Source organism: Sitophilus oryzae, unplaced genomic scaffold, assembly GCF_002938485.1.
Source record: "Sitophilus oryzae breed Bouriz unplaced genomic scaffold, Soryzae_2.0 scaffold_965_pilon_pilon, whole genome shotgun sequence".
NCBI lineage: Eukaryota > Metazoa > Arthropoda > Insecta > Coleoptera > Curculionidae > Sitophilus > Sitophilus oryzae.
The window spans coordinates 255,774-283,304 of NW_022147600.1; the positions used below are offsets into that span (position 1 = coordinate 255,774).

Below are 27,531 nucleotides of genomic sequence, written 5' to 3' on the forward strand. Positions count from 1 at the left end.
ATCCTCCCAATTATCTTCCCATACACTGATATCCTGATCATCTTTTTCCTTGCCTGTCCAGTCTAAAATTATTGAAGGGTCAACATTAGTCAGGATAATTTTATAATGGACATCTTAATATACCTTCCACTGGAAATTCTTCAAACTCATCGTCTTCCTCCAAAACTCCAAGATCTAATTTTGGTTTATCAGACATATTTTACAACTTTAATCTTCAGATGAATTTATATTTAAAATGTTTTCATAAAATGAGAGTCATCCAACGATTCAAAATTGGTAAACAAAGAAATATAGCCAACCTAAAATAATAAAATTTTGACAAGGCCGTCGGTATGTCAAATCTATAATTTATCGATCAGTGGATAGTAGTGTATGAAGAATTTGTTTTTTAAAATCATATCAGAATCAGAGATATAGACTTAAGATCAGAATGGTATTGTTGCATATTATGCAATATATTACGTATAAAACGTGTCTTTATCGAATAAAAATGTTTGATCAGGGATGGCCATTCCGTTTTTGACGCTTATACCTTTGCTTATACTTCTTAATACATATAAAATGTAAGAAAATATCTATCAACAAAATATAGTGGTCTGTTGTAAGGTAAGTGGGTAAAGGTGTGGATCAGGATCCTGTGTGGATCAGAGGTGTGGATTGTGGATCCGCTGGCTGACCTCAGGGGGGTGACAGTGAAATAGGAAAATTGGAAACAGTCATTAGTGTCATTCCTGTCATTCTCCTCACGACAAGTATGGCCGCCTAGACAAGGACAGCATTGTTTTTGTCTAACTATTGTCTAACTTCACAGTTTAGAATTGACAGATTTCAGTTTCAGAGACAACTTCAGATTTGTTCTAGAACAAATTCGAAAATATTCGACGCCATTTTAATTCATTCCGTTTAGTTTCGTTTTGGAAGTTCAGTTTAATATTTCGGTTGAAATTTATAAGTATAATGGTAATAAAGTATATAAAATATATATTACATGAAGAATCCTGGAGAAAACGACGTTTCTGCAGTAGTAGGTATGTCCCATGTATATGAAAAATAGGTAGTAAATAAACACTGTTTTTTACATTTTTAGATGCAAGAAAATGGTGTTATAATATCTTTGATCGGCGATTTTTCTGAAAATGGAAGCAATTTACAGCAAGGTAAGATCATTTTTAACTATAGCCAACATTAGTTATCTCCAGTATGTGCGATTTATTGTCAATAATGCAATAAATCGGACTGATAATCTGATTATGTTATCCGACTAAAAGTCTCTTTGCTTCTTTTTGATTTATAAGCCAGGCCTCTTTGGGAATAATGGACGCTTTTTTAAACAGTATATTTATATTTTATACCTATTGATATTTTTACATTGTTAATTTTAGTATAAAAAAATTGTTTTCTGTTTTCAGGTTTTTGTATAAGGCTCCCGTTTTCATGTTCGTGTGTCCGTTTTCTGTCCTTGAAGTCTGCGAACACGTGTGTTTATTTACAAATTACTGTAAGTCATGCTTATACCTTAACTAATTTACGTTAAAAGTACATATAATTAACTAATTGGTATTGAAACAATACAATCCTCTATATTTTTATATTTATTTAGTCACGTTGTTCCATATTTCAAATAAATATATGTGAATAAATAATTTTTGGTTTTATTTATGAAAAGTAAAAATACAAAATACATTTGAACTGAAAGAGGACCCGCCATTGAATAACCGGAAACGGAAATGAAAATTAAGCCATCATGTCTTTATCATGTCAACCTGTCAATTGGAAAATTAGTTCTCCAGACGACAACGAAGGCTTTCGGTGGCGTATCGTGTTTCTACGATTTAACACAGAGTTGACACTTCTTTCTAGTTAATTATTTTATGGCTGACCTTGAAGCCTGTATTTGCTGCATTTGATCATCGATACTACGGAGGCGCACATCGTCGATGTTGCCATATGGCAGTTTATTTTCGAATTATTTACAGTAGAAAACAAATTATTTTTTGAGTGTTAATCAGTAATAACTCTGGTAATAATACAAATTCTATAATTCATTTTATAATTTCAGATTTATCTTGATCAAAACTTAAGGTAAGAAGGATAATGGAGATTGTGAAGTTAAGGTATTATGATTGTAATCGGAGTTCTAATTAATATAATATTGTAATAATAATACCATTTATTTATATATTTACAATAGATTTAAAAATTATCATTTACGGATTTCTTCTTATTGGTTTTAAACCTATTAGAATTTTTTTGTATCATCAATATGACACATTTATTACATCCAAGTTGTTACTATAATACCGCATGACGAGTTTTATAGCACAAGTCCATGAGATAGAGGATAGAGGTAACATTTTACCTAGTTTGATTGTATTATGGTGTGTTTGTATCATAATATCTTAAAAATATCAAGTTAGTGGATTAATAGCAATTGTAGGCATATATCGATGAATGCTCTAATTAGATTAAAATATGCTTTATGTTTTATCTTTTTCTCTTTAGAAGGGATATGGTTTGTGTCCTAGAATACATTACAGTATTTAATATCCTGTGCTTTGATATTCCTTTCTTAATTTACTGTTATTTCTTTCCTGTAATACCTAAATCTTGAATATGGTGAAGGTTCATTTTTGATCTTATGAGATTTATACACAGACCAAGTTAAAACTTAAGTTAATATTTTTATCATCATATACAGGGTGTCCCAGGCTGAGCGTGCATTAGAAGTTTTTAGAGAACTACAATATCTAGATCGGAGATTTTTTGCACATCACTGTTTCAGAACAAGATCTATCGATTAAAAATATTTTCAATAAACCTTTTTAATTTTCATTCCCCCTAACACCTGACTATAGGAGCTTCCACACCAACGACAAGGTCTCGCATCTTCTAGAGGAAGTAACTTGACTAACTGAAGATTAATCGGAACCTGTAATACACTGGACCAAAAAAATAAAAAAAAGATAGAAATAGAATAAAATTGCTAGAAAAATGACGTAAACTGCAACACATATCGAAATTAAAAATGTCGTTTATTTATGTTGCAAATGTAAAATAAAATCTTGTTTTATTGGTGTAGTAGAATGGCTTTCCTACATTCGGAAATATTTATCAATTGAGAAGCAATGATTTGTAAACCTAAAAGAAAGATTTGAAATTATAGTTGGAATAATATGATATTAGTGCATATTAATCTACCTGCTCATTTCCGATGTTGTAATGGAATGTCTAATTCTAGGTTCGAACCAATTATCCTCTTTGGACAACTTAGCTAAATCTTGATCGTATTGCCACCATCCGTGATTCATAGAGTTTACTCCTGGGTATCTGTATATATCACAAGGACCTAAGATATAACAAAATTAAATCTATATACATACAGGATGGCGCCTCTCATACGACGCGGAGGCTCCAAGGAGAACGACAGTTTGCATTGAAATTAAATTTTGTGAGCACATGTAGGTTAATTCAGAGCATTTCTTAAAAATATAGACAGTTCTACAGGGTGTGACTTAGTATTCTCAACAGTTTAAGTCGATTACTTAAAAATTACTATAAAATGGACATCGCCGGTTTTTCTCTTGCCCATCATTTATTAATGGAAATATGTGTCTTGAAAAAGTTTATGCGAACAATTTCGTTGATACCCTGTAGATTCAAAATTCGAGGTCTTTCATTAATTATTATTTAATATTTTTATATTTTATTTTCACTTCAAGTTTCATCAAAAAATTGAAGTAGTAATCTATCTACGGCCTAACATTACTATAAGTCTATCCAACGAGAAGATCCTTGACAGTGATAGATGTGTCTGTCATTTTAATTTCAAAGTAGTTTATTTTATTTTACAAAGAAATAAGTTGGTACAACTGGAACGCATAGCAGGAAATTAATATATCTATTTAAAATTTCACTGACAAGTAACTTCAAAATATTGTGAAAAAAACTGTATAAAACTGAAAAAATGTAATCGAGTTATTTTATTTAATAAAAAACGGTATGTGTTAATACAAAACAAACAAAAACAAGACCACCACATACCAAAAAATATAAAAAAGAACTATTTCTTACTTTCAAGCTTGATGAAACTTCCCGCATTTATGATTATATTTATCAATATAACTTATGTACAAATGCAAATTTGTAATATTCCGCAGGAATAAATAAAACAACATAAATAAAACAAACTACTTTATTAAGAATAACACTTACCAAATTTTATACCTCACAGGTTGATTAATTAACTTTAATCTTATTTTTTTTAAACCAGTACCTTTTGACATTATTTTTCTGCAGTAGGTACTAAAATCCATTATTTACCTATCGTGTGATGTCGATATTTTACAGCTACTCCAGTTTTTAGTATGTGTTTAGTATGGTCCTTCCTACCATATTCGAGATGCACTTATCTACGACGAGATGGTATACGAACTTTATTGATAGTAACTTTATTGGTGTATCTGTATAAGACTTTCTGCCTGGGCAGCGAGTATTAACCATAAACTGTGCTCTGGGTTCTACATTTTTCCTCCACTTGACTTCAAAAGACACAAAACACACGTAATAACACGAATCAAAATGCATCATCTTCCAAAACGCAGGGTATTTGACAAAAGTTGTCACAAAATTATAACCTATAATTTGGCAAGACTTTGACAAACGTCAAAAATCTAAAGGCGAGTTCATACGCATCGGCGTCCGTTTGTCGTTCATCGTTCCGTCAAACCAATAAAATTGAAATACGATCTGTCATTTTTGAAATAAACCAATGAAACTGGTTAAAAACAACAAGTGGCGACGCATGACGAATTTATATTTAAACCTATCCATAGTTAACTTAAAAATTATTAGAAACTTTTTTTAGTAAAACAAATAGATTGGTATGGGACGTCATCTGCTTTTCTTCTGTCGTCGTCTGTCGAAATCTTACCTGAGAAAAAAAAAACAGAGTATAGTTGTACAAATCATTACGCCTTGCTAGAAATGTTGACCATATTTACGGCAAGTTACAATTATAGGTCAGTCGGATGTCCTTTATACAACTAAAACCGCTTTAATTAGCAATTACAGCTAATACCGTTAAAGTCTAGAGTAGCCCGGATGATACACTCGCTAACCCGTAAACTCCAGTAATCCGGATGCTTCAAATCAACGGAATATATTTAAAAAAATCCTCCTGTGATAAGGTAAGGTAAATAACAAAGTGATATTATCCTGATAAAACAGGATAAAATCGGTAAAGTCGAATTATCACGTCAAGCGGCATAGGTTTGGTTTTTGTTATTGATTTCATTAATTCTTTTTTTTCGATCGTCTATTTAACATAGTTTTATTATACATGGTGAGTATTAAATAAGTGCAGATATTTTAGGGGTAGTATATTTCGACCTCCAGAAACACGATTAATTTTTTTTTCGTGAAATAAAAATTTTGAAAATTTGGAATTTTTTCAAAAAAAAATTTGAAAATTTTCTTAGTTTTTAGTTAAAAAAACATAATTTATTGAAAATATGACAACATAGGTAGTAGATTAAATTTACAAGAAAGAAAATCCAGAAAAGATCCAGTGGTTCTCAAAATTTTAGCAAAAAAAACATTTTTTTTAGTTGATTAGGTTATGTGATGTTCAAAAAATTAGCCAACGTTTAAGGGTTACTATTTTATAACTTTTACGAATTACCGGTAACAAATGGTTGGGCATAAATAATTGGCCTGTTTTTATATTGCATGGGCAATACAACGGATCTAGTAAATTTGCCCGAAAACAATTCACCGAAGGAGAATTTACCGAAAACAATTGATTGATAAGAAAATTAACGAAAAAGATAGTTGGCCGAAAAGAAAAATCATCGAATTACAATTGACAGAAATAAAAATTTACCAAAATGTCGATTGATTTTTGGTAAAAGATTGCTCTAATACAGGGCGTTTAAACACATATCCATTTAATAAAAATAAATACGGTCCATTTAATAAAAATAAACTAAACAATAACAAAACATGTTCTTTCACCTTTGCCTCTTTGATACAAATAACAGTGGAGTAACAGTTTCTGATATCTCTGTTCACTGTTTACAAATTCTACTTCCATTCTAGGTGTTTATGCGGGATAATGATAGGCACAATAAATACAATTTTCCAGAAATTGACGGGGATGACAATGACAATGGCCTGACAATGATAATGGACAATAATTAGGGCAATCTTCATTTCGGTGATTTGCTTTCGGTCAATTTTCCTTTCCAAATGAAAAATGAAAGGTAATTGTTTCAATTCAGGATTGTTTCTATGTGATAATTTGACATTGATTAAAGAATTGCGATACAATCTAGTTGTAGAGCCAATTGTTAACGCCTTCATGTGTTTATGTATATCGCAGTGGTTTTGCAGCGTCAGTCCAATTATTATATATTTGATGTGAGTGGTCGCAGTTCGAGTAAGTACTGTAAAATGGGGTGAATAGAAACAGTTTCGTAGGCTATTAGCGATATACTGGTTGATAAAAATGTGGTATTATGTTCCCGAATATTTTAAAACATGGGTCTTTGTTTGTTCTTTGCGTATACATATAATTTGATTTTTGAAAAATATGCATATAAATATTAAATAAAAATAACTTTTGTGTTTCTATTCACCTGCTATTCGGGAGAATAGAAACACACATTGACGTTAAGGTTTTTATCTATTCTATTTCCAACAAGGTGATTAGAAACAGATAATTATTACATATTTAAGTAGGTTTAGCAATAATTAACAATACATATAATACAACAATTAATTAACAACTTACATGTACCAGCTCAAGTATTACTTTAAAAATAAATATTTTATTTATAAAGTTTTCGCGCCATACAAAATAGGTGATAAATCGATCTCACATTTATTGATCAGCTGATTGACAGAAAGAGTGCTGCCACAGATAAAAATATAGTTTTTACATTTTATTGTGTATTACCAATGATAGAAAAATTAGATATGTCGACTCTTTTTACTTTGAATATTTTTAATCGTGATTTGATTTTTTTCAGAAATTTTGTTTCTATTCACCCCTATGTTTCTATTCACCCCATTTTACGGTACGTCTCTATCAGTTTCTGTTTGGCATATAACAATATATTACCGCAATATAAATCAAATACGGCACTATCCTTTATTGAAAAGGAGTTAATACTTAGTTACCTTGATTAAATGTGCAAAACCTCTGTGACGAATCCAAATAACTCCAGTAAATGAGGACCACAAACCGCAATGGTTTGTATCTACTGTTGGTTTGATAATTTTTACTCGTTGCCTCACTGCAATTCGCATCTGTACATAAACATCTATCTGAGGTATAACTGGGTAGCTGAGTTAAACACTGTTTTCACTACATTAATTTAGCTTTCACTACATTAATTTATTATTATCGCCGTTAGGTATATCTCTATTTTTGCAAATTAAGTCATCAAGAGCCCACATTTGCCTTTTTTACATCTACAACATTTTTAATGTAATTTGTTCAATTATTCATGCTAATAATTAATTGTTTATGGTATTGCTGAATGTGACAGTTGCCGGCAAAAGGATTGCATTATATCTTGTGCTTAATTCTATAGCATTTAGTTTGTAATGGTAGCAATGATAGGGGAGTAATCTAGTCCTCCATAACTTATATTGGAACTAATGTTGACAATTGCTAGTAGGTTTTTTATCGTACTATCTTTGTCTACCAATTTTCATAATTATTTAACCAGAATCCCAGATGGTTTCAAAGTTTGTGGAAAATGGATTTATACTAATCTAGAATGGTATGATGTCTTATCTAGTACAAAGATGGATCCCCACCAGTCGCATCCACTGCAGATGTGATCTCATCCTTCAGTGACCTGTGCAGCAGAACGATGTTGCAGCAACAAATTTTAGGAATTTAAATTTGAAACAAGCATCAATCTATTATATTTCACAATATTTCGCATAATGGAGGGTATACTGTATTTTATTTCTACGCTTTAACCTACCTACAGGTTTAAATATATACTTTTTTCTCATTTTCATCAATCTATCATTGGATCCGTACGCATACCCATCGGCAGGTCCCAAATAACAGTCTACTTCTTTAATCTTTTCAGAAAATGATCGCTTGTCCTCTAAAAAATTTTATATTTATACTACGAGCATCTAATTTAGTTAATTTAATGTTGTAAAAAATCTTACTGCTGTTTGCTTCCAAATTACTTGAATCCGGCTTTTCCGGTTCTCTGTAGTCCTCTCTAAGCATATCTTTAATAGGGCTACTGAACCCATAACTGGTGAGTCCGAAGAATTCCATAATAGTATAAAATATTAAAATGTCACTTGTCAATTTTGAATTGCGTCATTTATAAGGCATGAATACTAGTGAAATTAAACAGAAATTTTTTTTTATAACTTTCTGTTCAACTAAAACATTACAAGAAAATTGTTCCTCGTGCAAATCCAATCTTGTGTTTTTTATGCAGTGTCATAGATTAAGGTCGCATCTTGCATCACATGAGATTTCTTTATACCGGGTGCATCTCAAAAGTGGCTCACTCCTATAACTTTTTTAGTTGGATAAACGAGATTTGGTATGTTAGTATATGACATAAACTAGGATTGATTGAGGTATTCAATTGTTTTTGTCACTTACTGTTTCACCGGAAATGACTATAACTTTTGATTTTAAATAGCACCCTCGATATTTCCTTACTTTACTCGATAGAAAATGACATTCTGAGTAGAATGGCATATAATATGTCAACTTTTGACATTCTCCCTTAAAAAAAATCGTATTTTAAATTTCAATCTAGAGTGCCATACTATGTTAAAGACACTAATTTTTAATCAAGGAGCCTAACGGAACCTTCCCTATCAGATCACTGAATCATCGAGTTCAAATTAGGAGGAATCATACTCCAAACGGAAACTCGAAGGAATCCGAGAAGAACCGATTGGGAACTATACCACACCAATCTCGTAGACAACCTTGACCAAATAGATGCAGGTAGGGCTACGAACCACCTGTATCTAGAATGGTACGCAAGGGAAGTCAGTGGTGCAATATTGGATGCATATGAATCTAGTTGCCCCACAAGTAAGTGCATACAAAAAAGTAACAACAAGCCCTGGTGGAACAAGAAGCTGGTCAATCTTAGATCGGAGGTAAATAGCTACACACCATCTATTAAACATTACAAGAAGCAGCTTAGCGATGGGATATATGCCAACCATCTGGAGAAGAGCGAAAGTAATCTTCATACCCAAAATAGGCAAAACTGACTGGGCCAACCCCAAATCATTTAGGCCTATTAGTCTCACATCGTTCATATTAAAAACGATAGAGAAGGTAGTGGACAACCATATTAGAGTAAATCATCTAAAGGTTAAACCACTGCACGATAGTCAGCAGTCATGCATATAGAGCGAGCAGTTCTACAGAAACTGCTCTGTACGAGTTAACTGAGCTAATACAGGCAAGCCTGAATATCAAAGAAACATCACTTTGTGTCCTCTTGGACATTGCAGGGGCGTTTGACAATATACCTCACGAGCTGGTCAAGCGATCTCTTGAAACAAAGGGGTGAACAGTACGATAATTCGCTGGTTTTGGGAAATGCCCTCAACACGAACAGCAGAAGCTGAGAGAGGTACCAAAACTGTAGTTGTTAAAACAACGCAAGGAACTTCACAGGTGGAGTGACATCCCCCTTACTGTGGAGCTTGGTAGTGGATGAACTACTGGAAGAATTAACTCTAGCGGGAATACACTGCATAGGGTATGCAGATGACATAGTCATCATTGCACGGAGGAGACATGAAGGCACCCTGTGTGATATACCAAAACAGGGACAGGGATAGGAGTATTTGGGCGGAAAACCAAATACTCCGAACCAATGGGCACCTACCCCAGTATCCTTCAGGCAAAAATTTACGCTATCGAAAGATGCGTACAATTTATCTTAGATAGGAACTATCGAAAACATGAAATTGCCATCCTATCTGATAGTCAAGCAGCACTAAACGTGATCAACTCAGTAACCATCAATTCGAAGTTGGTCAAAGAAGGCCTTTCTACAATCAAGGAGCCTTGGAAAAATAGGTTTGATCGTCTAATGTTTTTAGTGTCTTGTCCAGGGGCGCTATTCTGTAAAATCGTCGGTATCGGTAAGTTACGACAGCTCTCGATACGTATTTGTATATAGTAAAAATGTGTTAATTGTTGTTGTCATAGTTACCGATCGGTCCTATGGCAGATATCGCAAATGTGTACCGACGAAAATCGGTATCTCTACCGTGCCCTTGTATAACCTCACGGTAGAGATACCGAGAATCGTCGGTACAAATTTGCGATATCTGTCATAGGGCCGATGGGTAACTATGACAACAATAATCAACACATGTTTACTATATACAAATACGTACCGATAGCTGTCGGTAACTTACCGATACCGACGATTGTACAGAATAGCGCCCCAGGCCGGTTAAAAAATGCCCAAATCGTATTTTCAATCATATCTCAATTTTTTCAAATGGAACGAGGGTGGCTCATTAGCATATTTGTAAAAAGCATTTTTTTACAAAAATGTCAAAAGTTGACATATGATATGTCATTCTATTCAGAGGGACATTTTCTATCGAATAAAGTAAATAAATACCGAGAGTGTCATTTAAAAATCAAAAGTTGTAGTAATTTCCGGTGAAATAGAAAGTGATCGAAAACAATAGAATACGTCAATCAATCCTAATTTATGTCATATACTAACGGGAGGCACGTATAGCCGCCCATACTAAAATATGTTAATATCACGAAAACTGCGACTTTGACTGATTTTGATGTTATTACAAGTTTTGTTGCAAATATTATTCCTAACCTTAATTTGAAAACCGCGTTTCGCTAGCTACTGTAATTTTGGAGTTACGATTTTTTTAAATTTTTAACCCCCTCCCATACCCCCTTACCAACCCCCCACCCTCACCAAAAACTAACGGCCAGATTGTCGGGTGCCGCATTATTTTTGTGCCAAATTTGGTTAAAATCGGTTCAGCGGTTTTTGAGTTATCGAGTTACAGACGGCAGACGAACATACGGACAGACAGACAGACAGACACCATGAAAATATTTTGTATTTTTGGTCATTTATGACCCAAATAACTCATTTTGAGTGAAATTTAAAAAACTTTTTTTTTGCCGATCCTAATAGCCTACCATACCTATTGGTATGGTCGGCTAAAAAGTTATAGAGGCGAGCCACTTCTGAAATGCACCCGGTATATTCTTTTAGGTGAAATTTAACTTTTGTTTTGCTTTGAACTGGATTAAGTGAAATAAAATATTAGCCTAAGAGAATGAAAGTGATTGTGAAATTACAACGTTTTATCATCAGCATCATCATCATCATCATCATCATCATTATCACCATCATCATCATTTTCAGCTTATTCAACCATTTCCAATTATGATAGAGCCTCCCTCAAATAGTTAGATACTTTCTTTGTATGCGGGCCCAAGTCATCCCTGCTAATTTTGCTAATATTTACAGTCAACACACCTTATTAAGTTGTCAACCTATAGGTACAACCTATATATAGGTTTCCATGATTTTATCATTGTCAAATGTAAGTTGTTGTGCTGTCTACACGACTCCGATATATTACCTACGATTAGTGTCCCCGAAATGTATTTCTGTAATTTAAAACTGATTCGAATGAGGTAAAAGCCTAATATTTAGAAAATACAATTTGACATTGACAAAATTATAGGATGACTTAAGATACGTTGGCATTTGCCTGGTTTTGCATTTTTACCTGTTCAGTTTTAAATTATAAATAGATGCAATAAACCTTTTAAAAATCTATTTACAACTCCGCAGTAAAATTAACAGGGGAGCCAATATCTGGACAATCCAAAATTTGCATGCGATTTCCTATGTTTCCACTCGGTATAATATAATCACGGGGTATATCTATGAATATACAGAGTGTCCCAATATTTCGCGGACATAGAAGTACTACGTATTATTGGAATCAAAATAAGTTTATTGAACACAAGTTGCCTCTATACCAAAGAGTTTCGTTTGTCCGTCAAAGCGCCACACACTTTAATAAAAATATTATATATATTTAGGATACAAGTGAGTTAACAGCATCATTAAGGTACGCGTGTGACAGTTTCACGAGTGCGTAGCACGAGTTGTGTAACCACACAAGGTATCTTAATGGAGTTAACTCGCGTGTATTGTACAATATTTTATCTACGTCTAACTACAAAAACACACAATTACTTTTAAAAATTATTATACTTAACTATATACCTATCCTAAAAATCAATTACCTTAATACCTTTGTTCAAATAACATCATGCATGGCAATGTCAATATGACAGTAAATCATATTGATAATAATATTGATCACTGGAATTATTAAAAACCGCCTATCGACCGCCTTCCGACTGCGACTTACCTCCCTTCTAAAGACAGGTTTGAATTCTAAGAACCTCTTTAAAGCAATAAACACTTATGCCCTACCGGTTCTTACATATTCTTTTGGAATAGTCAAATGGACCCATACAGACTTGGAATCCCTAAATCGCCTGGTACGAACAACCTTAACCAAATTTAGAAATCACCACCCAAGAAGCGCTACGGAACGGGTGACCCTCCCTCGAAATCTTGGAGGTAGAGGTTTACTGGATGTTGTTAATGTCTGTCGGGAGCAAATAAAGAGCCTCAGAGAATACTTTTATACCAAGAACAGCAACCTTTACGTCACGGTGTCTTCAGCTGATGTCAAATACACCCCCTTGAACCTCAGTAGAAACAATATGGTGCTTTTCCAACTCCTACATCAATCACTAATAAAATAGCTACTTGGGGAGCCAAGGAGTTACACGGACGGTACCTAAATGAGCTAGATCAACATCACATTGAAAAGGTGGAATCATTGCACTGGTTAACATCGGGTTATCTCTACTCAGAAACCGAGGGATTCATAGTGGCTATGCAAGACCAAGTTATTCCAACACGCAACTACCGGAAACTCATCCTAAAGGAGAATATATCAGACAAGTGCCCTAGATGTGATTCTGGAAGTGAAAACATAGAACACATTTTATCAGGGTGCAGTAATCTTGCGAGTACAAAGTATCTGGAAAGACACAACAGAGTCGCATCAATCATCTACTTGGAGATCCTCAAACAATTCAACATTGACCGAGAAATCCAAGAGCCCTACTACAAATATCATCCACCATCCGTAGTCGAAAATAATAGTTTCAAAATATACTGGGATAAAACAATCTTAACAAATAAAACCGTTAGAAGTAACAGACCGGACATCACGCTTATAAATAAAATTAAAAAAACAGTTTTACTAATTGATATTTCTATTCCTAACAACAACAATATACAAAGCAAGTTTACAGAAAAAATAACAAAGTATCAAGATTTGAGAATAGAAATAAAAAATATATGGCAAATGGAATCGGTCCAGGTAGTCCCCTTGATTGTCTCAGCCATTGCAATTATCCCGGTCAACCTGAAAAAACAATTAAAAGTAATTGGAATACCTGAAAATACTTACCGCCTAATGCAGAAATCTGTGCTGCTTGATGCTGCTAACATTGTTCGTTCCTTTTTAGGTGATTAACAATAGCACCTTATCTTGTCCCCATGGACCGATAAGGCAGCTTTAAACCTGTTCTGAGCAGTGAAAAAAAAAAATTGATGTCACTAGTTTAAAAAATGAGCGATTCGAAAAGTATTCCCTTTGACATTGAAGAAGAGGCATTCAGAGCCATTTCTGGATTGCTTCCAGCGAGATCGAAACAGAAGTATGAATATAGATACCTACTCTAAGTATGAAAAATGGGGCACCGAAAAAACTACCGTACCCAACTATGGTACTCAACATATTTTTCATGTTTTTATAATTATTATCAATAGAACAGTTTATTTGTATTTAGTGCAAAATAAATGTTTTAAAAAATATTTTTTTCTCTTTGGTAGTCATCTAAACAAGGTGTGCGGTAATGAAAATGCGTGAGTTAAGAAGCTTTTATCTCACTCAAAATGCGTGAGTTAAGAGTTTTTTAACTCACTGACGTAAATAAACACATTTTTATGATATTTTAAGGACCGTTATTCCCATTTAAATGAGATTTAGGTAGGTACCTACGTTTTGCTAAGCTTGGCTATGGTTTTTAGAACTAGGCGCCTTTTAAAACTTGGCGAATGTGTCCAATCAACTTTTTTTGATTCCAAAAATACTTAGGAGTTCTATGTCCACGGAATATTGAGACACCCTATATTTTTAAAATGCGTGACAGGGTTGCTCGCATATTTTGTAAATACACGCAACACTGTGTCACTTTGTATGATTCGCTGGTATCTTACCTTTACTAGTTTTACCTCCGCCATAAGCTTTAATTTATTTTATAATACCACCCATAAGCTGTTATCTCTTGAGTTGTTGCAAGAAGGGGGGACAATCTTGCTACGTCATGAAGAACAACCTGGCTCTAATATACTTAGAGAAGATACCCTGACGGTACTCAATATTCGCATGTTGACACGGTAGTGGCTCTGTTCGGTGTTAATACACAGACTGAAAGTTTTCTTCTCGTGCCAAAGTTTTACAGTACAAACATTATGACTAAAAGAGCGTGCTTGGCAATGTTAGTCGCGGCTTTTACCTTATTCTTACCGATATGTAAGTATATACATATGTATAATTTTATTTGTAGAAAATAACTTTATTTATAATCGCATTGTTAAGGACAAAGACAAAAATGTGTTGCTTTTTGGACATATATTTAGCAACTTAAATTGGGTTATATTGTGAACATTGTCGAGTACGGATTTTTTTAGCCCTATTTTGTTTCGTATGATGAATTAAAACTTATTTTTGCCAATTTGAACTTGAACATACCGTATTTTTTGACAAATTTAAGAAATTTAGGTTTTCAAAACTTTTGGACTTTTAGTAAATTTGAAAGTTTTTTAACTATATTGGATCTTTTTTTATTGTTAAACATATTATATTTTAAACAGTATTTTTTGGAAAAAGATATAAAAATAAAATAACAGACTGCAAAAAATCATTTTTTTTTAATTTTCAAAGTAAAATATCTGGGTTATTTTGGACTTATTTGATAAACGGCAAAGAGAAAATATGATTCTTTTGACGAGATCTACCACCACTGAAAATATTTGCACTTATATTTATAATACTCACCCTTTATATTATAATACCGAGTTGTTTTAATCAATGAAACATCTGATCGTTACAATTAAATATGTACATATGTAATACCAATAATATGTAAGTATATATTTTTTATGCAGTTAGCAATATTTTTAATGTTCTTTTTAAGGGTGATAACTTGTTTTTAAGTTCCGATAACTTGTTTAGTTAACTATTTAGAAATATATGAAGCACAGATATTTAGTATAATATATTTTTAATTCTTGTCTAGATTATACGGAAGAATAAGGAACCTTTATTCTTCCGCAAATATATCCATAGGATTAGATCTATGGGCACTAAGTCAGGCGGCCTCGACGGCCAACGGCTGGGATCTTGGTTAGCTATCCAATTATTCTTGAAATTGGCTGCAAAAATTTGCTGCTAACTTCACCTTTCAGAGGCGATGCTGTTGTCTTGCTGGAAAAATATGTTTTCGAGTTCCATTAAGGGCATATCATCGATAAGGGGTCCAAAGCCTACTAGTTAAATGTGGCGAACTTTTAAAAATTCTGTATTTCGAAGGGGATTATAACAAAATATTAAGTGTGCTATATTTTTGGAAAAATTAAATTTAAATTCTTTTCAGTTAATTAAAAATATAGAGGGTGTCCCAAATAAAAAATCATTTTTTCTGTTGATAACTTTTAAATTATTAATTTTAAAATAATTATACTTAAACCATTAAATTCTACGTAAAAAGGTGCTTTGAAAATGATTTCATAAAAATACAAAATTTTCCATAGCAAAAAAGTTGCAGCGATTTGTTAAAAATGCACGTTTTTGAAAAACACCCCGTAACTCCAAAACAGTAACATATATTGATGTGCAGTTTTCACCATCATGTTTTTGATGAAAATTGAGCTCCAGACATCGATACTAGTTTTCGTCTATCTCCTATAGAGAAGGGTGTTTCCATTTAAAAGCGTCGAATTTGACCCACTCTGTACAATTTAAAATTATTTTGAAATATACAGTGTTTTTCAGAACTAAGATCCATACTAAAGATATACTTTTTCTTATGGAACACCCGGTATTTTATTTCATTTTTGGATTCTTGGGCTCGAAAAAATGGAGATTACATAAGCGTTAAATATATTTAAAACCTTTGGTTTTTGAGCTATTTAAAAATATTTAAATATACATGATACAACAGAATAGATTATCAACACCCTGTACATTACTTTTCAGAATTAATTCTTGTGCTGTGTTTAAAGGTAGTGAAATAAACTTTACTGAAAAATGTAATTGCTTCCTTAAATTTATACATTTATCCAAACCAAACATTGCTCATCTATTTTAAATGTTTATTTTTACATAAAAACTTCTTTTCAAATGCAACACCCTGTATATTTATTTTACATAAAAACTTTGTTATTTCAAATAAAACACCGTGTATTTTTTTAAATAAATCGAAGCAGATTCAAATGCTCTTTCGAACTATATTATGGTTTCCTATACCTGTCTAGCTCAGATTTTGAATAAAAAGCGATTTTTCAATAAAATGGCAATCAAGATGGCTGGCCATGGAAATTTTCTAGAGAGAGTTAGTAGACTCTTTTCAAAATCGACATTACTTTATGGAATTTATTATTTAGATTTATAACAATTTACTTATATTTACCCATAATAGTTTAGTAAGTAAGTATTCATTATTTTACGAACGGATATGTTGCTAGTGATTTTATTTTGTGAGGAAAATTGCTTCTTGGCCTCAAGGGCTTATGCTCAAAGATATTCAAATAGGAACCTTCCTAATAAGCGTTCCTTTGGAAAGCTACTTGTCCTATTTACCTACAAGTTATAGTAAAATAAATCAAAGAATTACTTCTTCATTTTTCTTGATCGAATGATAAAAACAGGATCAAAATCAGTAAAAACATATAAAAGATAATCATTCTAGTATAATGGTTTCGTTTAATGAAAATGATTACTATGAAAAATAACATTCAAACTTTATATGGATCAATTAGACTTTACTTGCCTAATTTCTAAAATTGCCATGGTAACGAAATTCTTGAAATAAAACTATAATAATAGTTATTAATTTTTAAAGATCTCTACTTAAAAAACTAGAAGGTTTAAACACAGATTAGGTATACTATATGTATGCAGATAAAAATCTTATCCCTAATTCGTGGTACGAAAATTGTTTTTTATGACGATGTGCAAACGAGTAAAATTTCCTGTGCGCAAAAATAAACTCGCGTAAAATAACAATAAACAGCATAATAGAGAGATATCGCTAAACCGAATAGCGTGCATGGACGTTAATAAGGCCAGGTGTTATTTCCTTTACGTGAGGTGGTATTAACTCTCTTCATTTATAGTTATCGGATCGGAAAGAATTCTGTTCGCGTCGCGTCCGCTATTTAAACTTAACCTAACTTTGAATTGAAAACTTTGAAATTGTTTTGTTTATTAGGTATTTTAAAACTAAAGGGCTAAAGTGCTTATTTCCAGTGCTTTATTGTTCAACGTCTGCCAGTGGGTTTAGGGCAACAAGCAACAAATTCTCTTAGAAGGGCTATGTCGTCATCTGCTGTAAACCTAAGCCTCTTTATAGGTTCTTTAATATTGGAAGAGGTGGAATCCATATTTTGGGCCATATTTATTTAATTAAAACTAATCCCAGCTACTTAAATATCAAATTACCTAATAAAAGTAAAGTAATAATTCAAAACAATTCAAACATAACCTAAAATAAAAGATCTCGCCGGTCGGCCCCGGTTGTCAAAATACCCGCACATGCCCATTTAATCAAATTTTAAACGTTATTTAGAAATAACTTGGTGTAATTGATCCGCAAATTACGTAAGGCGGTAACGTTATTAGCGGGTGTTGCGTTAAAAATTGACTCGCGCATATCGTAACCATGATAAGGTACGCGTAAATACTGCATGACGCTATTCGGTTTTCCGATATCTCTCTAATAACTGTGCCGGTCAGGCGCTGTGCACAATTTTAGAGGCCATAAGTGGGCGTGCTATGTGCGCAAACTAGTAACCTAACTAGTGCCCGATTCCGAAAATTGGAGCCACGAAAACAATAAAGAAAAAACAAAGTTTATAATCTGTATAATCTGTGGTTTAAATAGACCAAAATCAAAACACCAATAAAAAGCAATTTTATTGGTCTTTTGATTTTTTAAAAATTATGTATAGGGTTGAATTTAAAATATGAAAGATTTTATAACGAACGGAAATAAATGTTTCTTTTGTACCTAATATCCAGTTGGTTGATTTAGACAGATCGAATATGTCGTCTTTCTTTAACCTATAAACCAGCTTTCAATATGGTTCTTGAAATATCTCAAAAAATGTGTTTATTTGTTTAAAGCTTATTGATACCCTCTAACGGACAAACGGGGCACTTTTGAATTGAGGTAAATTCAAGTAAATATAGATTAAAAAAGGATAGATTAAAAAAGAGAGGCATCGAGAAGAGATTAATGGGACTTATCGCATCATATCTATCAGACAGGAAGTTGATACTAGAAGCAGATAACCAGGTTAAAACTGTGGAGATTAATAGTGGGGTACCACAGGGCTCGGTATTGGGTCCCACCCTGTAGAATATTTTATACGACGACCTTCTTGAAACAAAAATGGCTGAGGGTACCAAACTCATTGGATTTGCGGACGACCTGGCAATGGTGGTAGTTGCAAAAACTGAAGAGGCGCTGATGAACACTGCCAACACTAGTTTGATTAGAGTCTTAAATTGGATGAAAAAAAATAAACTTCAATTAGCCCCACACAAGATGGAGGTAATTTTGTTGACAACCAAAAGGAAAATTTCAGAAATACATTTTAACCTTGAAGACGTAGAAATTAAACTCAGCAAAACCATTATATACTTAGGAGTATGGCTTGATACCAAAATGAAATTTGGCGAGCACATTGATAAAACGGTAACCAAAGCAAGCAAAACATTAGCTGTACTGTCGCGTCTACTTCCAAATGCCGCTGAACCAAGAGCTTCTAAGAGAAGGGTTCTAGTGGGGGTCATTCACTCTCAACTTCTATATGCTGCACCTATATGGTACAAGGCAATGGAAAATAATAAATATAGGCAGAAAATAAACAGTATACAGCGTACAGGGGCTATAAGAGTCAGCAGTGCCTACAGAACCATTTCTGCAGAGGCTGTTCGCGTTATAACGGGTATACCCCCAATTCATCTCTTGGTTCAAGAACGAGTTGAAACCTACCAAGGAACTTTGAAAACTGAAGCTCGAAATAGACTATGGATAAAATGGCAAGAAGAATGGGTCAACGGCAAGTATGGAAGGCGGACGTATAGTTTAATTCCTAATATTAGAGAATGGATAGACAGGCCATATGGTGAAGTAGATTATTATACCAGCCAGGCCCTGTCGGGTCATGGGTGTTTCAAAAGTTATCTATTTAATCGAACGAAATCACCAACAAACCACTGTGTATACTGTAACGAGTTAGATGATGCTCAACATACCTTGTTCGAATGTCCAAGATGGTCGGTGTTAAGACATCAGTACTATATAGCTATGAGCATTCCTTTTACAGCAGAAACTATGTTGAATAGCCTGAAAGGAGGAGGAAAAAACTGGACTCTGGCCTATACAGTGATAAGAGGAATCATAAAAACTAAAGAGGAAACTAAACTGTAGAAATACGTAGACAGTCCTCACGTCGAAGAAATGCGAAAGCGGTACCGGTGTGATGTGTCGTAGAGAAGGGGAGGTGGTTTTAGTCAGTAGGAAACTCCTTCTTATGCAATATTCCTCCTCTAAAAAAAAAGCTTATTTTGATACCAAAAATACGTGCTAGTCCTATATTCGAGGAATATTGGGACACCCTGTATAAACTTACTCCAGATTTGAGTTCCTTGTCAGCCAGTTAGTTGAACCTTCTCTCTTTGTCGTTTATTTTGAAAAATTAAATTTAAGTACTCTTAGTGCCCGAAACCGGAGTCAGCTGGTTCGCCATCCTGTTGACGGCACATCTTTGATATTGTTCAAAACGGAAGTCATCCACTAATTCGTGCAAAATGATTCATAAAGAGTTTAAATAGTTAAATATATTTTTTCAAAAACGGTCTTTTTAACAATATGATTTGTCACTATAATACAGTTAATTCTCTAATTTGTTTACTGTGTTGAAAATTTAACTCATTATAAAATTAGCTCTTTATAAGGTAGTATAATTTAATTGTTTTGATTTTTTTTAATTGTTTTAATAAGATTTAGTACTTAAATCCAAAAAAATGCCAATCGATGTTTCTTGTCTATACCGGGTGCGTCTCAAAAGTGGTTCACGAAAAACAAAACGAGATTTGGTATGTTAGTATAGGACATAAATTAGGATTGGTTGACGCATTCAATTGTTTTTTTGTCACTTCCTGTTTCACCGGAAATGACTTCAACTTTTGATTTTTAAATGGCAGCCTCGGTATTTTTATACTTTATTCCATAGAAAATGACATTCTGAATAGAATGACGTATCATATATCAAGTTTTGACATTCTCACTTAATAAAAAATCGTATTTTAAAATTCAATCTAGAGTGCCATGGCTATGTTAAAAACACTAATTCTTAATCCAGGAGCCTTGGAAAAATAGATTTGATCGTCTAATGCTTTTAGTGTCTTGTCCTGGCCAGTTGGAAAATGCTCAAATCGTATTTTTAATCATATCCCAATTCCATCAAACGGAACGAGGGTGGCTCATTAGCATATTTGGAAACAGCAATTTTTTACGAATAATATGATACCACACACTTGGTATTTCGAGTCAAATTTTCGTTACGAACCGCAAGTTATAATTTCAAATAAACCATATGCGAAAATGTCAAAAGTTGACATTTAATATGTCATTCTATTCAGAGTGTTATTTTCTATCGAATAAATTAAAAAAATACCGAGGGTGCCATTTAAAAATCAAATGTTGTAGTAATTTCCGGTGAAACAGGAAGTGACCGAAAACAATTGAATACGTAAATCAATCCTAATTTATGTCGTAGACTAACTTACCAAATCTAGTTTTTTTAACTGAAAATAAAAAAAAGTTATAGGGGTGAGCCACTTTTGAGACGCACCCGGTATAATAAATAATGTCATATACCTATAGTGCTTTGGGCATCTGTAGCTCCTATAATAAATAACTTAGGAATTTTGTTTAAGTACTAAAACCTAAAAACAAAGTTGTATTTCAGAATAATATTTTAACTTCTACAAAAAATTAGTGTGTATTGGGATGATTTTTTGAAATAGAACATATCTCCTGGTTATGCCCTCTTGAACCCTCTTGATTATGCCGGTTCTAATAAAAAATAAGATAGAAACGATTAGTTTATTTTCAAACCGACAATTTATCAGAATATCATAATATCAGATGTATTAATATCTAATAGTTAAGATGTTAATAACAGTGAATAGGATACGTTAAAACAGGATAAATGTTTAGGTATATGTCCAGTTTGATTCCCAAGTTAGTATCATACGCGTACCTTATCACAGTTACGATCTTAGGTTACGTTATGCGCGACTCAATTTTTAACGCAACACCCGCTAATAACGTTACCGCCTGATGTAATTTGCAGATCAATTACACCAAGCGCCATTTCTAAATAACGTTTAAAAATTGCTTAAATGGGCATGTGCTGGTATTTGACAACCGGGGCCGGCCGGCGAGGTCTTTTATTTTAGGTTATGTTTGAATTGTTTTGAATTATTATTTTAGTTTTATTAGGTAATTTGATATTTAAGTAGTTGGGATTAGTTTTAATTAAATAAATATCAAAATATGGATTCCACCTCTTCCAATATTAACGAACCTATAAAGAGGCTTAGGTTTACAGCAGATGACGACTTAGCTCTTCTAAGAGAATTTGTTGCTTGTTGCCCTAAACCCACTGGCAGACGTTGAACAATAAAGCACTGGAAATAAGCACTTTAGCCCTTTAGTTTTAAAATACCTAGTAAACAAAACAATTTTAAAGTTTTAAATTTAAAGTTAGGTTAAGTTTAAATAGCGGACGCGACGCGATCAGAATTCTTTCCGATCCGATAACTATAAATGAAGAGAGTTAATACCACCTCACGTAAAGGAAATAACACCTGGCCTTATTAACGTCCATGCACGCTATTCGGTTTAGCGATATCTCTCTATTACGCTGTTTATTGTTATTTTACGCGAGTTTATTTTTGCGCACAGGAAATTTGACTCGTTTGCTCATCGTCATAAAAAACAATTTTCGTACCACGAATTAGGGACAAGATTTTTATCTGTATACTTATAGGATACCTAATCTGTGGTATCATCAACAACGGATCTAACCTTCCCCCACCACTTTATTTTAGCAGATAGGGGAAAATGGTTCTAACAAAAAAAGCCCAAAATTTACTGAAGATTATGAAGCTATTATTTATAGTACCCTTTATCTAAGCAAATATTCCTAAGAATTCTATTTTCTTATTTTCCATAGCAGTTGCGGCCTCTAGCGGCCGTTTTGCAAACTTGAAAATAACTTTCAGCAGTTTCTCATAGCTTCTTTAGTTATAAATATTTTTTCCGTAGGCCAATGCGGCTAATACTTTCCGATATACAGCCGGGAGCTATTCTTATCACTAATATAAGAACATTTTTTATGAGCATAATACATGTTCAAACGATGTTTAATATTGTTCATTTTTGATAAAATCTATAGTAGCATTCTTTTTTCATTTTAGGTTGTGATTCAGCTCACAAAGTTACGTACACGACAGAAGGCCATTTTGATAAAGGAAAACCTCTCCAGTGCTATGAATGTAATTCAGAACACGATTCTAGATGTGTAGATCCTTTTGAGCCTTATGCCAGTGGTATTGTGAACTGTACAGACATAAAACCTCCAGAACATTTGTTGGGTGTCCATACTGGTCCTAATCAACGACTTAAAGCCACTGTTTGCCGGAAAATTGTTCAAGAAGGTAATTGACACGTTACGAATTAAATATAGTATAGTAAATATAAGAAAATTTCTTTGTATTCGCTAATCTCTGAAATTTTAGACGAGAGTTGGCTTGGTTTGGTTACGCTGTACTACTATTACGCTGTACTGTTCGGGTCGCTCTCAGCGGTCGGGTAAAGCGGGTGTGTGGCCGAAGTGAATGTGTATATATTTCATATATACACATCGGGACAATTCAGAAGTATGGTCTGGATTTTAACGTGTAAGACAGAGAATAATATACTGATGAATATGAAGAATAATGACCGGTTGATTTGGCTGACCGGTTGAGACGTTCGCAAACGAATGAGAATTATAGAACCGCGCGAACAAGACTGGACGTTCGCTCGTTGGATAGTAGCATTCGTTCGTTCGGATAGTGAATACGCACCTTTATGTAGATGAAAGGGTGGGGAAAAGAAATAGATCACCTGAGATCCAAACTATTTTTGCATCATTCTTTTCGCCTAGCTGTTTCGGTGTGTATGTTAAGTGTTTCAAAACTGGCTATTTATACGACCGAAGAGAAGGTGCATATCGTTAAATGGTTTTACATTTCCTCAAGTGTGGAAGAGGTCATTGGGCGTTTTGTGTTCACCTTTCAAGATCGCCCTGTGCCTTGTGCCACAACTGTACGCAACATTGTCCATAAATTTGAACAAACAGGCTGCATTGCGGCGTGCAGAAATTGTGACAATCAGGAAGGCGCAGTGATTCCCGACAAGGAAATTAGTATTTGCGAACCTTGTTCAAGCCGAAATATAGCCGAACAAGTTGTTTGCAATGCTCGAACGGTGCGCAGGGTTTTAAAAAAGCATGGATATAAGTCCTACAAAATCAGTACCACGCAAGAAATTTTTCCCGCAGATTGTAACAGACGTCCGGAGTTTTGCGAGGCTGTAAGAGAAAGAGCCGATCGGAATAATTTATTTTTGGAAAATATATTATTCTCAGATGAAAGCTCGTTTCCTTTGCATGGCTACCACAATCCTTTGATAGTACGTTATTGGTCTTGAGAAAATAAGCACCTTAGTATGGCACTGCGGACACAATATCCACAAAAACTAAATGTTTGTGCTGGCATGCTGCAAAATCATATCATAGGGCCTTTTTTTATTGATGGTATGTTAACAGCTGCCAAATATTTGGATATGCTACTAAACCAAATTGTACCAGCAGTTCGAAATTTGCCAATCAATTTTGGGGAAGTGTGGTTTCAGCAGGATGGCTGTCCTGCGCATAACGCGCGGTACGTAAATCTGTTCCTTCAAACCACATTTCCCAATCGGCTAATTTCCACACAAGGCACAATTAATTGGCCACCACGTTCTCCTGATTTGTCGCCCAATGACTTCTTTCTGTGGGGATATGTAAAAAATTCCATTTATGGGCATAACCATGAACGACCCATGAATATTGACGAGCTGCGATTAAAAATCATTCAGTCGTTAGAAAATATCCCCGCTGTTATGTTAGTTAAAGTTAGGTCAGAGTTTTATAACCGTCTTGGCTATTGCGAAGCACAACAGGGAGGTATTTTTGAACCTTTGATTTAATTTTTTTATAATTATTTTGCTAATTGTCCTTTTTTAAAGTTGATTTTTAGTCATTTTTTTAATGCTTGTTTTAACTTATGTTGAAACAGCAACAAAAACATGAACAGTGTAGATACAACCGGACGTTTAATTATTTTTATTGTTAAAAGATTAAACGTCTCGAGATGTATGGATAACCTTCAAAATCGTAAATATATTGTAGAATGACGTACACCCAACCCCTTTCAAAATCCGACTGATTTGATAAATGTGTCAAAGTATGTCTACCGTTCTACGACTTCGATACTGTCAGTGTTGCCAGATGAAGTTTTGAAAATTTCCTGAAGCCTGGTTGGCACGGTCAATCTACCGACAAAAAACATTCTTTTAAAATATTTATCTGATGATACTTTTAGAAATGCCAAGTTTGAGAAAACAAATTAAATACACACACTAAATTGTGTCCAAAATATGCTTTCTAAAAATGTATTTCCTCGATAGAAACCTTAATGTTAGGGAATATTTCCTAGACCTGGCATCTACGGCCATATTCTTTCCCACCACTTGATTTGTCTTAGCTGATTGGTCTCATCCCGCTCTCTAAAATTTGGAAGCCATGCATGCATTTCTGTCGCCACGTGTGACCCATCAAACTCTTGAGTCATATGCGTACTAATATTTTATTTCCATTTAGATTTAGTATTGCAGCCAATTTTAGTTTAAAAGTTTTGCTATGAATTCTATAGAATTTAATTTATTAGAATTTTAATAAGAATCTTTTTATGACAACTGACAAAGTTTAAGATGGGAACAGTGGAACAACGCCTTTACCACGCTGCTTCTTAAGCCCCATACTCAATATGCGCTGATTTGATGCATCCATGCGTTCATACACGCATAGTGAGTATGATGCGGTATTATAATTTTTTATATAATTCTCATTCGTTTACGAACGTCTCTGATATACCGACTGGAAACGGATGATGGAGCGAACCGAATGGCGAACGGCCGCATGCATTCGGTTTGCTGTCCAAATATACCGAATTTCATTCCTTTGTTCTTTCAGATAGTCAATACGAACCTTAACATAAAGCACCAATCTCTCAATGTGTACCACACCATACTTATGCTTTACCTTGCCCACACCCGTAAATACCGGCAACACTGTATCGGTCGCACCGGCCCCTCACCGGTCCCTTTTGATGCTGTCTCTCTGTCTGTCAATCGGTCATTTATATTATTCTTTGTCTTACACGTTAAAATCCAGACCACACTTCTGAATTGTTCCGATGTGTATATATATATATATATATATATATATATATATATATATATATATATATATATCTTACTGTGGGCTTGCCCAATGAATTCTTTCTTCTTTTCTATACCTATACTTAAATCAATATTCAGGATTCACCTTCGTAGCTTAAAAAAATGAAATAATAGTCAAATAAATTAACATTGTTATTATTATTAATATAGAAATATTGATTATAAAATGTAATTTATCTATTTTAGTTAACATGCGCAAAAGGGTCATTCGAGAGTGCGGATATATCAGGGACATTCGAGATAACAAGAATTGTCATAAAGTAAGTGGCACGAAAGATGTTGAACTACTATACTGCGCATGCACCAAGTCATTATGCAACGGAGCGGAAAATAGTCAATCCAGTAGTTTAGTAGCTGTAATTTTAAGCACCTTCTTAACATATATTATTTTCTTTTGAAATGAGGCAGGTGGTTGTTAACTAAGATGCTAAATACAATTTTTTTATTTTATTTCTAAAATACTGCACTACCAAGTAGCTGAGAATTTGCTTATTTTAAATGGAACTGCCTATACCATATCGGCAAGCGACAGTCTTGGGTCGTATTTACATGCCCACGAGTCAATCGCTATGGAGATCCTGTCGAAGAGAGAAAAATCCCAAAATCTTTGTTATAATATTAGTTTATAATATTATTTATCCCTTAATTCAATGTTTTTCCATTGTTGAAATCTAAGTATATAGCATTGGTGGTTCCATATACAATAACAATAGGTGGTTCTATTTAATATAAGCAAATTATCAGCTGGTTCAGGTTAGATTGGAAGTACCAAGAGTTGAAAACGTTTGAAAAACTATTTCTTTAAATATTTTTTGAAACTTTCAGATTTGAACAAAATTAGATAAAAAAAAAGTTTTAATATATGTTTTTTTAATAGATAATTAATAGATTGTGTGAAGGTATGTATTATATACAGGGTGAGTCTTAAATAAGTGCAAATATTTTCAGGGGTGGTATATTTAGACGCCAGAAATACGTCTATGATGTTATATCGCGAAAAAAAATTTTGGAATTTAGAATTTTTTGAAAAAAATTTTGGAATTTTTTTTAATTTTTAGTTAAAAAATATAATATCTTCATAATATACCAACACAGGTAGTAGATTAAATTTACAAGAAAGAAAACCCAGAAAAGATCAAACGCTTTTTAAAATTTAAGTGAAAAATGATTTCTTTTGGAAATTTTCTTGGAAGAAAAATAACTCGGTTATTTTGGACTTATTTGAAAAATGGTAAAAAAATGTATATGTCTTATCGGGATCTACCGGCCCTGAAAATATTTGCACTTATTTAAGACTCACCCTAGGGCTCGAACACACTGACGACCAGGTCGCAAGAATTTGGCTCTACCAAGCTTATAAATTTTTAAATTGTCGAAAGCGGCACGATTCATGGTTCTCTTCTTTATTGTTTGAACTCACTCTTACTACTGAATTATTATTTTTAAACCTACAA

General features: G+C 33.5%; 2 protein-coding genes across 4 annotated transcripts; one reads left to right on the top strand and one right to left on the bottom strand.

Moving 5' to 3' along the window:
• Nucleotides 1-212: 212 nt before the first annotated feature.
• LOC115891072 lies at nt 213-8,363 on the bottom strand. Its single transcript, XM_030911473.1, has 5 exons — nt 8,194-8,363; nt 7,998-8,126; nt 3,199-3,346; nt 2,819-3,138; nt 213-299 (listed from the first exon to the last, which is right to left on the bottom strand). The coding sequence occupies exons 1-4, from the start codon at nt 8,306-8,308 to the stop codon at nt 3,093-3,095; spliced, it is 438 nt and encodes a 145-aa protein (XP_030767333.1). The 5' UTR covers nt 8,309-8,363; the 3' UTR covers nt 213-299; nt 2,819-3,092.
• On the top strand, nt 6,283-26,976 carry LOC115891071. 3 transcript variants are annotated; one of them, XM_030911470.1, is made up of 3 exons: nt 6,283-6,436; nt 22,948-23,187; nt 26,264-26,976. In XM_030911470.1, exons 1-3 carry the CDS (start codon nt 6,367-6,369, stop codon nt 26,473-26,475), a joined length of 522 nt encoding a protein of 173 aa, XP_030767330.1. In that variant the 5' UTR covers nt 6,283-6,366; the 3' UTR covers nt 26,476-26,976. The 3 variants fall into 3 exon arrangements, with proteins under 3 accessions (XP_030767330.1, XP_030767332.1, XP_030767331.1); XM_030911472.1 differs by lacking the exon at nt 6,283-6,436 and adding an exon at nt 7,184-7,251 and having other exon boundaries at nt 26,264-26,974; XM_030911471.1 differs by lacking the exon at nt 6,283-6,436 and adding an exon at nt 14,562-14,703 and having other exon boundaries at nt 26,264-26,974.
• Nucleotides 26,977-27,531: the final 555 nt, after the last annotated feature.

Excerpts from the sequence above, each read along its gene's own strand:
- LOC115891071 (XM_030911470.1), top strand. The coding sequence starts at position 6,367 with ATGTATATCGCAGTGGTTTTGCAGCGTCAGTCCAATTATTATATATTT. Across the intron at positions 6,437-22,947 it reads TGTGAGTGGTCGCAGTTCGA|GTTGTGATTCAGCTCACAAA; the intron begins GTAAGTACTGTA and ends TTTTCATTTTAG. Across the intron at positions 23,188-26,263 it reads CCGGAAAATTGTTCAAGAAG|TTAACATGCGCAAAAGGGTC; the intron begins GTAATTGACACG and ends TATCTATTTTAG.
- LOC115891072 (XM_030911473.1), bottom strand. The coding sequence starts at position 8,308 with ATGGAATTCTTCGGACTCACCAGTTATGGGTTCAGTAGCCCTATTAAA. Across the intron at positions 3,347-7,997 it reads GTATATATTTAAACCTGTAG|GTCCTTGTGATATATACAGA; the intron begins GTAGGTTAAAGC and ends GTTATATCTTAG. Across the intron at positions 3,139-3,198 it reads ACAACATCGGAAATGAGCAG|GTTTACAAATCATTGCTTCT; the intron begins GTAGATTAATAT and ends TCTTTCTTTTAG.